General features: G+C 41.8%; 1 protein-coding gene across 1 annotated transcript; it reads left to right on the top strand.

Annotated features, from left to right (window-relative positions):
- Positions 1-8065: 8065 nt before the first annotated feature.
- On the top strand, positions 8066-9424 carry TRMT10C (tRNA methyltransferase 10C, mitochondrial RNase P subunit). Its single transcript, XM_089652915.1, has one exon. It carries the CDS (start codon positions 8086-8088, stop codon positions 9304-9306), a length of 1221 nt encoding a protein of 406 aa, XP_089509041.1. The 5' UTR covers positions 8066-8085; the 3' UTR covers positions 9307-9424.
- Positions 9425-11140: the final 1716 nt, after the last annotated feature.

The raw sequence follows: 11140 nt of genomic DNA, 5'->3' as shown, positions 1-11140 counted from the left end.
TCAGGGAAGGACAGGACTGGTTCTCGGGGAGGGGAGCGGAGCACACTGCTGTCCACCCTGAGAGGAGTATGTGAAAACACTTCCGTAGTTGTAGTGTCCATTCCTGCCTGTCATGTCCGTATAGCAACAGTAAGGAAAGTGTGGTGGGATCAGGATTCTGTTGTGGGGAGAGAGGGGCAGGGAAGAATGGTAGGTAAGTGAGCCTGTGGCAGTGTTGGTGGAGGTTAGTGACAGGTTTTATAAACAGGAAGTGGGGGGGGGGGACCAAGATGGCAGGTCCACTTATTACCCACTGCCTCCCCATCTACAAACACGGCATTCTACCTGTATAAGGCTCCATGTACACTGGCTTAAACATTACTAGTGCTCTTGGCACAACAAAAAAATGCTAATTTTGTATTAGTGTTTAGGAGCGTTTAGTGTTTTTTTTCTGCCAGATAAACGCAAAACAGAACGCTTTGGTTTTCTGCCTCTAAGCGCTGAGCTCAAAGTGTTACTAAACCCAGAACCCTTCCTTCACTATATCTGGTCTCCCACAGAACACAGAAATGCAATTATTGTAGTAAATGTAAACTGCTAAATACCTTTTCTCATCAGCAGTTACATCAGTCTTCTATCAGTGTCCAGCAGAGCACTGGTGAAAGCTTGTAGGAGGCAGCAGGACCCCTGACCTCTGGGTTGACAGTGCTGATTGGCCCTGTGCTGATCACATGCACTCTCCCGAGGAAATAAGAACCTCTAGCAATACACACTAAACTTAGCAAGTGCAGCTCGCTCCCGAGCCTCTGTTCTGTCAGGAGATATTTAGGAGACACTGGAAGAAGGGGGGGATCAGAGAGGATGGGATCAAACGGCCTTTTTACACAATGCAGAGGATTAACCCCTAAGGTTCCACAGTGAGTATAACAAGTATGCTTTACTGCATATATGGGCAGCACAGTGGCTAAATGGATAGCACTTCCGCCTGGCAGTACTCGGGTCGCTGGTTCGAATCCCACCCTCAGCACCACCTGCCTGGAGTTTGCATGTTCTCCCTGTGCCTGCGTGGGTTTCCGCCAGGTACTCCGGTTTCCTCCCACACTCCAAAGACATGCTGGTAGGTAAATTAGACCCTGTCTAAATTGGCCCTAGTATGTGTATGTATGAATGTAAGTTAGGGACCTTAGATTGTAGACCCCTTGAGGGTTAGGGACTGATGTGAATGTACAATATGTATGTAAAGCGCTGCGTAAACTGACGGTGCTATATAAGTACCTGAAATAAATAAATATACAGACTGATTGTACTTTTGTGGGTTTAGTAACACTTTAACCACCTCACAATCGCGCTGTAGCCAAATGTCGGCCTCCCAGAATGTGCCCTCCTGTGCTTCCCCTGCAGTGCACCCCTGAAACTGTCCGTGATTGCTGTGTCCGACGGACACAGTTGATTACATGATGAGATAAAAGGCCAATCACAGCAGCCTTTTACCACGTGATCAGCTATGTCCAATGACACAGCACATCACCGAGTAAATACAGTTGCCGGTTATCGGCTGCACTTTCCTCACAGTGTCACAGCGTGAGGGAAGTAGTGCTGATAACTGGCAAATGTTACAGAGGACATCTGCACTGATCATCAGGACACTGATCAGTGCCAGCTATCAGTGTCCATCATTGCTGCATATCAGTGCCCACCAGTGCTGCCTATCAAAGCTACCTGTAAGTTTAACCTCATCAACGCACATCAGGGAAGGAGAAAAATTACCTGTTTGCAAAATTTTATAATAGAAACAAAGAAAAACTTTTTTTTTCCCCCACGTTTTGCTATTTGTTTTGTTAGTACAAAAATAAAACACCCAGCGGTGATTACATACCACCAAAAAAGCTCTATTTGTGTGAAAAAAATGCTAAAAATTTCATATGGGTACAATGTTGCATGACCATGCAATCATCATTCAAAGTGTGAGAGCGCTGAAAATTGGCCTGGGCATGAAGAGGGTAAAGGTGACCAGTAGGCAAGTGGTTAAAAAATGCCTCTAGACTACCTAATGTGCATGGACACATAGGACAACATTGGACAACATTAGTTGCTTCTACAGGCAAACCGCTAAACTCTTCTAGGAGCAGCATTTTTTTAAGCCAGTGTGCATGGAGCCTTAAAGCACACTTGTTGAGAAAAGTAAGAAAATATACGTATCCCTATACTAACCCAGTTTCCACACTACAGGGTAATGTTATGATCCTTCTAGTGAGATCTTGTCATTGTAAATATCCCAAACCTTGTGAAAAATTGCTCCTTGTACTGCACATGAGAACAGGGATCCTCAGCGCTTCCAGGTTCTCTCTGGAAGAACTGTGATGTTGCCCTCACCTAGGCGCAACAGGCTGAAGCTAAATTTTCTCCTATTTTTTTTATGTATAATGCTGTATTTTTAGACAGGAGGATGAGCTAGTATTATTTATTTATTACAGGAACTTATATAGCGCTGCCAATTTATGCAACGCTTTACATATATATTGTACATTCACATCAGTCCCTAATCCTCTAGGGGCGTACAATCCAAAGTTCCTTAATTACATTCATACATACACATACTAGGTCCAATTTAGACAGGATACAATCATTCTACTAGCATGTCTTTGGAGTGTGGGAGGAAAGCGGAGTACCCAGAGGAAACCCATGCTGATAGTAATAATCACTGTGTTCTGGCAGGGATGGCGCCCCCCGCCAAGAGAACACAATAGATTACCTCATCAACACTGCTTATGGGGGAATTGAGTGATATTCTTTCCTGCAACTCATGGTTGCAGAAAAGAAAATTGCATTATCTATGGCTGGCTGAAAGGATGCCAGTTTGCCTATATACCCCTATGTAGGTCAATTTAGGTTCATTACATCAAGCGGAAAAAGTATGCATCCAGGTCAGCTTTTACTGACCCAACTGGATTGACAGATCTAGGTGGACGCACATCATACATCAGTGCTTTGGGGGGGAGATTTACACATCCATTTGCTGATCCCCCTAGCTAGTAAGAACCCACAAGTGATGATGATTTTGTTACTTGCAGTTTCTGCTCCTCACCTCCCCTGGCTGCTCTGATCAGAGAAGACACTAATGGAGAGCAATGTGTGCTTATTTACCTTTATCGGATTGCACAGGATATGTCAATGGTTTATTAAATCCCTGATGTCTCCCTAATTGGAACCTGTCAAAGTTAAAAATATATCACATAGGGGGCTATTGGTCCCCTATCTTATAACAATAAAGTTGAGTGAAAAAATTAAAGTTACACCCAAGCATCTATTACTCCCAAAAATATTTTTGAGCTTGCCCTGCCCCCATGTACATAAGCATGTAACACATCAGAGGTGCCTATGTAGGATAACATTTATTGCACTACACATGTTAAAGAAAAAGCAACATTTCTAGAGCCATAATTTACGATTACCTCTTCCAGTGAAGGTTTTCAGTTGGCTGTCCTGAAAGAAAATCTGAAGTACAAAGTGCCTTATGGTAAAATGCTGATAATTTGAGATGGTTTACTTTTTATTACGTTGTATAATGTGTTAGTGTGAAATGCAGTCAGCACTGAAAATTAAGCACAGAGATGCACAGAATACCTGTACAGGTTTGCTTTTTTATGTGCCACCCATGGCATTTTTTTCAGTAATCTGGTAACCCCCAATCATAGTGGTGCACCGAAATGAAAATTTTGGTGCCAGAAACCGAAAACAAAAATTCAAATTGCACTTTGATTAAAAAAACAAAACAATATATACCCCAATTGTTTTGTAAAATATGGAAGAGGATGTTATGGCGAGTAAATAGATACCCAACATGTCACGCTTTAAAATTGCTCACGCTCGTGGAATGGCATGAAACTGCGGTACTTAAAAATCTCCATAGGTGATGCTTTAAAAATTTCTACTGGTTACCAGTGTAAAGTTACAGAGGAGGTCTAGTGCGAGAAATATTGCTCTTGCTCCGATGTTCGTAGCGATACCTCACGTGTGTGGTTTGAACACCATTTACATATGTGGGCATGGCCTACGGGGCACTTTAAACTTTTTTAAAAAAATGTATTTAATGTTTGTTTTTTTGCACTGTTCTTTTTAAAAGAAAAATTGTAATCACTTTTATTCTTATCACACGAAATGCATGCATCCCTTGTGATAGGAATAATTAGTGACAGGTCCTCTTTTTGAAGAGATATGGGGTCAATAAGGTGCCAGAGCTCTCCACTGCAATGTAAAGCATTAGATCAAAAAAAGCATTGATCTAGTGCTTTAAAAAACGAAAAAAATGTCCGGAACCGGAAGTGACATCGCTTCGGTCCTCCAAGGGCATAGAGATGTGTGGTGGCCATCTTTCCTTCACGCATCTCGATGCCCAGCGCCGATCAATGGTTTCTCAAGTAAGACTGAACTACTGAGCAGCGGGCGGGCTGTTTTGATGGGCAGAGTGTTTTTTGGCACCTGTATCGGTGCTTTTTTTTTTTTTTTTCCCATTTCGGCCGATAGCCAAAAGGGGTGTTTTTGGCTGAAACGTTTCAGCCATCAGAATTTCGGTGCATCCCTACCCATTTGTAATACAAATTCCAAAATATACCCATTGCAGGCTGCTTGCTGTATCTCCCATACAGAAAGCTTCAGTTAAATATTGGGTAAATCGTAAAAAACATTTGTCTGTTACTGATTGGTTCAGTCCTGACATGAAAGTTTAAATGTCACTGGTGATACAAGAAACAGAGAGGGCATTACACAGCACAGGATTTCGGAAGCATACTTCCAATGACCATGTGAGGTTAATTTGGACTCTGGTTACAGTGAATTGCAGAGAATACGGCTTAAACTGTATGTAAAGCCAAAACTGTTTTTTTTTTTTTTTAACTCTTGGAGAGAATGTGGAAGGGTTAGATTACTTGTCAGGTATTTATTACTGTATTCTTGGTGGGGGAATGCACCCTTAGTATTGGTCATATTGACTGTGGTGTCCAACACAGAATGTGATGGGAATGTTCAGATTATCACAGGAGGTTCCAATTAGAAAAGTAGTTCTGGTGAGTACTATCTAAGAGGAGGAGACACCTTGTACTTCCTGTTGTATCTCTGGGAGAGGAAGTAAAGAAAAATCTCTAACCAGACACAGAAGGCAAAAAAAAAAACTTCAAGGTAATCTAGGCCAGGTTTCTGACTTTACAGCTGCAGAGTTTTAGAGTGGGAAAAAGACAGGAAGCCGTTAGTTATTTTCTACTATCTAGGACACCATTAAGGACATACACTTTAAAGAACACGTACACGAAAACAATATCCCTCAAACTGTCATCCCAGAAATATTGTAGGGTCTTCCGCAGCCTGTACTCATTGCTCCCCTCTACTGTTCCACTCTGATGAAAATCCTGGTTCATTTGGGCATTTCCAAATATCTTCCCAGTCTTCGATGTCCAGATCAGGTACTACCGCCTCCCAAGACACCTGCAAATGTTCTAGACCATGGCAGACAGTGGGTTGCAGAGTCTTTTTATTTATATATATATATATATATATATATATATATATATTTATTTAACAAGGGCTTCTCCATATCTTCATCTCTAAGTAATTGTTCCATGGGGGAGGGTTGGATTACTAAAGGAGTTCAAATGCCACAAATGAAGAAATCTAAAGAAATAATGAGCTGGGAGATTAAATTGTGCATGTCATTTCATTTTTAAATAATCCCCAATCAATGCATGCCTACTGTGAATTTTAGGTACTGTGTGTGAGCTTCAGCTTGTATAAAAGAAGTTTGTACAGCAAGCCACTACAAAGCATTTGCAGAGCTTTCAGAAAGTTTTGATAAAGCCTTTAAACTGCCATTCAGCTCTAGTTTGGGAATCTTAATAGGAGTTCTGACTATCACTTTAAACCGGCTGCGAGCAGGATTCTGTACGTTTAAGCACTACCTGAAGTTTGTTGACATCCTGCTTAATCTTGCTGACATATTGTTAAAAGGGACAGCGCTACCATTAGAGCAGTGGTTCTTAACCTTTTTGGAGGTACTGAACCCCACCAGTTTCATATGCGCATTCACCGAACCCTTCTTAATTTGAAAAATAAAATATGATTTTTAAAATTCAAAACATAGGTATATATTTATACATAGGTGCACAAAATGAACAAAACCATTAAGAACAAAGAACAAAACCATTAAAACATGATTTTCACACAAAAACAAAATAATGAATATTTACCGCAAATCAGTGTGACTTCTGCTGTTGTCTTTCAGAGGCCAGTTCAGAAATGCGCGGCATTACCTTGGCAAGTGCCACTCTCATGTCATTTTCGCAACAAAGTCTGTTCCTTTTCTTCGTCTTTATGTCCAGCATCCTCGAAAAGGATTGCTCGCAAAGATATGTTGTAACAAACGGTATGAAAATTCATCCCCCATATAGTAATTCATCCCCCATATAGTAATTCATCCCCCATATAGTAATTCATCCCCCATATAGTAATACATCCCCCATATAGTAATACATCCCCCATATAGTAATACATCCCCCATATAGTAATTCATCCCCCATATAGTAATTCATCCCCCCTATAGTAATTAATTCCCCATATTAAGTCCCCAAGTCCCCCCTGTGTCAATTCACTTACCTTTGCTCCGCGCGGTCCTCTCGCTGTATTCCCGCGTCGTTCCTCTCGCTGTATTCCCGCGTCGTTCCGGTCTTCAGGGCGGACTGTGAGAGGAGCCTAGCTCCTCTCACGTTCGTCACGCTGCCCCGCCTACACACATCCTGACAGCCAATCACTGGCTATCAGGATGTGAGTGGCAGCGAGACTGGCCAATCATTGCATTTGAGTCCCTGCCGCCCGAGAGGAGGGAGGGGAGCGGGCGCCCGGCACACAAGAGCCGCGGCTTGCCGACCACTGGGCTAAGCGATGTTGCGTGACCACCTGCAGCCAATGATGGACAAGCGGGGCATGTCATCACAAATCATATGAGTCGGGTGTGGGTCACCTCCGCCGAACCCCCGAGACTGACTCACCGAACCCCTGGGGTTCAATCGAACCCAGGTTAAGAACCACTGCATTAGAGCGTTACTGAAGGCTTTTCATTTTTTATTAAATAACAAACATGGCATACTTACCTGCTCTGTGCAATGGTCCACTCCTCCCTTCCTTTCACTGTTTTCTGATCACACTTGACAAAGGAGACAGCATTCTGACTGACAGTGCACACAGGGAGGAGGGAGCGGTACAGACAATACACACAGCCACACAATTCTTACTCTCACCACCTCTAAAATTTGCCAGACGAAACATCGGAACTAAGCTGTGACCCACCATCAGCTATTCATGGGAGAGTGGAGTTGTGACTGGTGGCTTGTGTTGTTGACAATGACTGCAGAAACGTGCTGTCATTCACAAAACAAAGTCCACAGCAACACACGAAGGCAACTGCACTAGTCAGGGAAATTCTAGTGTAGTAGTTGGTGTGTGTTAGTGCAGGCTTGTATTTTTGTGAATGACAGCACTCTTCTCCAGTTGCCTTTATTCACAACAAGATTAGCCTCCAGCAACTACTCTATCTGCCCTACACAGTAGGTGGAAAAGGCTCAGTCTCTCTTGCCACCTCACATAATTTTAGAGAAGGCACAAATACAAAGATATCTGTCAGCTTCAGAGAGGTTGGGGTTTGTGTGGCTTTTCTGTGTGTACTGTTAAGCACAGAGAAGTTAGAGGGCTGCAGAATGAAGAGGGGGGCTGTGGCTCAGTGCTGGCTGTCACTCTCTCAGGAATGACCACAAAGTGGGTTTCAATCTGAGGTGGAGCTACAGTCGGAATTGACAGATAATAATGGCTTTTTATTTTCAAACCCCTGCACATTTTTGAATGGGACTAGGTGCAATGTGTCCTGGGTCCTCCTTGTGGGTTTAAACTTTTTCACCTTCTGGTGGGATTTCTTGTTAAAGTTCTTTGATGAACTTTCCCAAACTGGAGCTGAAATATACTGCTATACAAGCTGAAGCCCATATGAACAAAGCCTTAAAATGAGTATACTAATTTAGAAGTGAACATGTTTTTCTTGTGTTTACAGTCTCAAATTCATCTTCCAGGATGGCATTTATGAATGTAGCATTAAGAACTGTTAGGTCTTCATTTCCATTATCGATAAGGTGTGTGAATAAATGGTTAACATTTCAAGTATGTGACCAGCTCTTACAATGTAGAACACTGACACTGACCCATTGTCCGAGGAGTCAAGACAAGCCTACTTCCACTGAAACATTAAACATAGACTCCTGGAAAAAGATTGTTCAAAGTGGAACACAGAGCACCACTGAACAAGAAGAATCTGACACACAAGAGGAATCCCCTATAGAAAGTATGCAGAAGATTGTTGATCTGTGGAGACTAGCAGGAAAAGATGTTCCAAAAAATGTTAGCACAGAGCAGTTGCAAGAACTTCTAAAGTTACCTTCCAAAAAATCAAGACAGAAATACTTGAAGCATCTTCTGTCTCAAGAACGTAGAAAGGAAAACAAGGAAAAAAAGAAATTAGAAAAGCAAAATTTTAGCAGCAAAATGGAAATTCGCAAAGAAAGAATAAACACCTATCTTTTTAAGTTTTTTACTTCTAGTGAGGACTGCTTTCATTTGTGGCAAACTGCTCAGGCAATGATACATGGACAACCATTAGTATTCGATATGGTATATGATCAATATATGTCAAAAATAGAAATGAATAGCACAGTTAGACAGCTTATGATGAGCGAAGGGCTTAACAGACGCTCTGCTGATCCATTTCACATCCATTTCTGCAATTTGCAACCTGGTGGCCCATTACATGAAGAACTTGTGAAGCATTACAGTGAGGCATGGAATAATCTCTTAATAACTGTCACAGAAAAATCTCATGTTGACATCTTTCCTAGAGATCGAATTGTGTACTTGACAGCCGATTCTCCAAATGTGTTAAAAGAATTTGATCATGATAAGGTTTACATTGTTGGTGCATTTGTAGATAAAAGTCAAAAGAAAGGAGTCTCTCTAGCAAATGCAAAGCGGCTGAAATTAGCCACTGCAAGACTACCTCTAGATAACTACCTGAAATGGGGCTGTGGTGCAAAAAATCTTACTCTAAATCAAATTCTTGAAATACTGCTGACTGTAAAGGACACTGGAGACTGGAAGAATGCGCTCTCGTGTGTCCCAATAAGAAAACATACTGGTTTTTTTGGAAAGTCACAAACAGATAAATCACCTGAGGGAAAAAGAGCAAGAGGTCAACAGATGAAAATCAGAAGCAGTTCTGCCCACAAAAAGCAGTCAAAATGATGGGATGAAGTAATTAAACAAACGCATGAAATTTTAATTTTTAACTTGGCTTTCCATCACCATAACTTTGTGTATATATTGCAAATACCTGAATTATAAATACTGAGGTATATCATGATGATTTGTGCTATATTGACATTATTTTTTTTATAATTTTTTTTTTTTTTCTATAAAAGTACAAGAAATTAGAAAGCGCCATCATAGAATGACAGACTAGTATATTATGAAAAATTGTAATGAATTGTTTGATAAAAATTTATCACACATTCTGGGTGGTGCTGGACCTCAGGGAGAAAGCAGATTAACCACTTGCCATTCTGAGGATTTACCCCCCTTAATGACGGCCTTTTTTTGTTATCTGGTGCTGCACTATTTCAACTGACAATTGCGCGGTCATGCAATGCTGTTCCTAAATGAAATGTATGTCCTTTTTTTTTCACACAAATAGAGCTTTCTTTGGGGGGTATTTGATCACCTGTGCACTTTTCATTTTTTGCGCTATAAACAAAAAAAGATCAAAATGTTTGAAAAAAAACTATTTTTTACTTTCGGCTATAAAAAATTTATAAAAAGTCATAAATTTAGGCCAAAATGTATTCTGCTACATGTCTTTGGTGATAACAATCCCAATAGGTGTATATTGATTGCTTTGTGTGAAAATTATAGCGTCTACAAACTATGGTATAGATCAGGGGTGGGCAAACTTTTTGACTTGAGGGCCGCAATGGGTTCATATATTGGACCCGGGGGCCGGACCAAGAGTAGATGAATGATGTGTATGTGTCATCCATAGTAAGTATAGTAATATTCCCCCATAGTAAGCATAGTAATTCATCCCCCATATAGTAATTCATCCCCCATATTAAGTCCCCAAGTCCCCCGTGTGTCAATTCACTTACCTTTGCTCCTGTCGCCGTGTTCCCGTGCCGTTCCGGTGTAGCATGAAAATCTGTCTCCTATGAGGATCTGTCCCCCTCGACGTATCTGCGCATGTGCCAGTTTCAGGCATTAGCAGCCGATCGGCGATCTCCGGCACATGCGCAGATACGTCGAGGGGGACAGATCCTCATAGGAGACAGATTTTTATGCTACACGGCGGACTGTGAGAGGAGCCTAGCGGGAGCCTAGCTCCGCGGGCCGGATTAAAAGGTCCGCCGGGCCGTAGTTTGCCCATTGCTGGTATAGATACTGCAATTTACACCATCCCTTTTTTTTTGCTATACGGTGCTGCGCTAGTTTAACTGACAATTGCGTGGTCATGCAATGCTGTACATAAATTAAATTTATGTTCTTTTTTTCACACAAATAGAGCTTTCTTTTAGTGGTATTTGATCACCTGTGAGTTTTTTATTTTTTCATTTTGCGAACACTGTGGTTTTGTGTGCAATGTATCAAGTGACAGTGACCTACTGACACTGTATTTGCTGGGGAAGAAGGGGGGGGGGGTTAAGTGTAGGGGCTAAACGCAGGTGCCAAGGCTGATCCCGCTAACGCTGCATTTTCCGGGACGCTATACCAATGTGAACGCTGGTATAGTGCTGATCTAATCAAAGATATTGATCTGTTCAGACACTATACTAGCAATGGAGGTTTATTGTGTATGAGCGTGTTCTTGGCAATCAAGGGGTTAAATGTGATTGCTGGTGTACTAATGGGCAATCTGACGCTATCTGGGAGGGGCGCTAACTGACGCTAGCGTCAATCTGAAGTCGCCAGCAACACTAATACAGTGATCAGCAAAAAATTGATACACTGTACTAATGACACTGGTTACAGGGCAGTGAAGGGGTTAACTGGGGGAGGGGGCAATCAAGAGGTTAAATGTGTCCTAGAG

The sequence above is a fragment of the Staurois parvus genome, unplaced genomic scaffold, assembly GCF_062004578.1.
Source record: "Staurois parvus isolate SC_StPar_1 unplaced genomic scaffold, SC_StPar_1.0 ptg000696l, whole genome shotgun sequence".
Classification (NCBI taxonomy): domain Eukaryota; kingdom Metazoa; phylum Chordata; class Amphibia; order Anura; family Ranidae; genus Staurois; species Staurois parvus.
The sequence above is the reverse complement of the archived record's forward strand: the minus strand, read 5'-3'. Positions and strand labels throughout refer to the sequence as shown.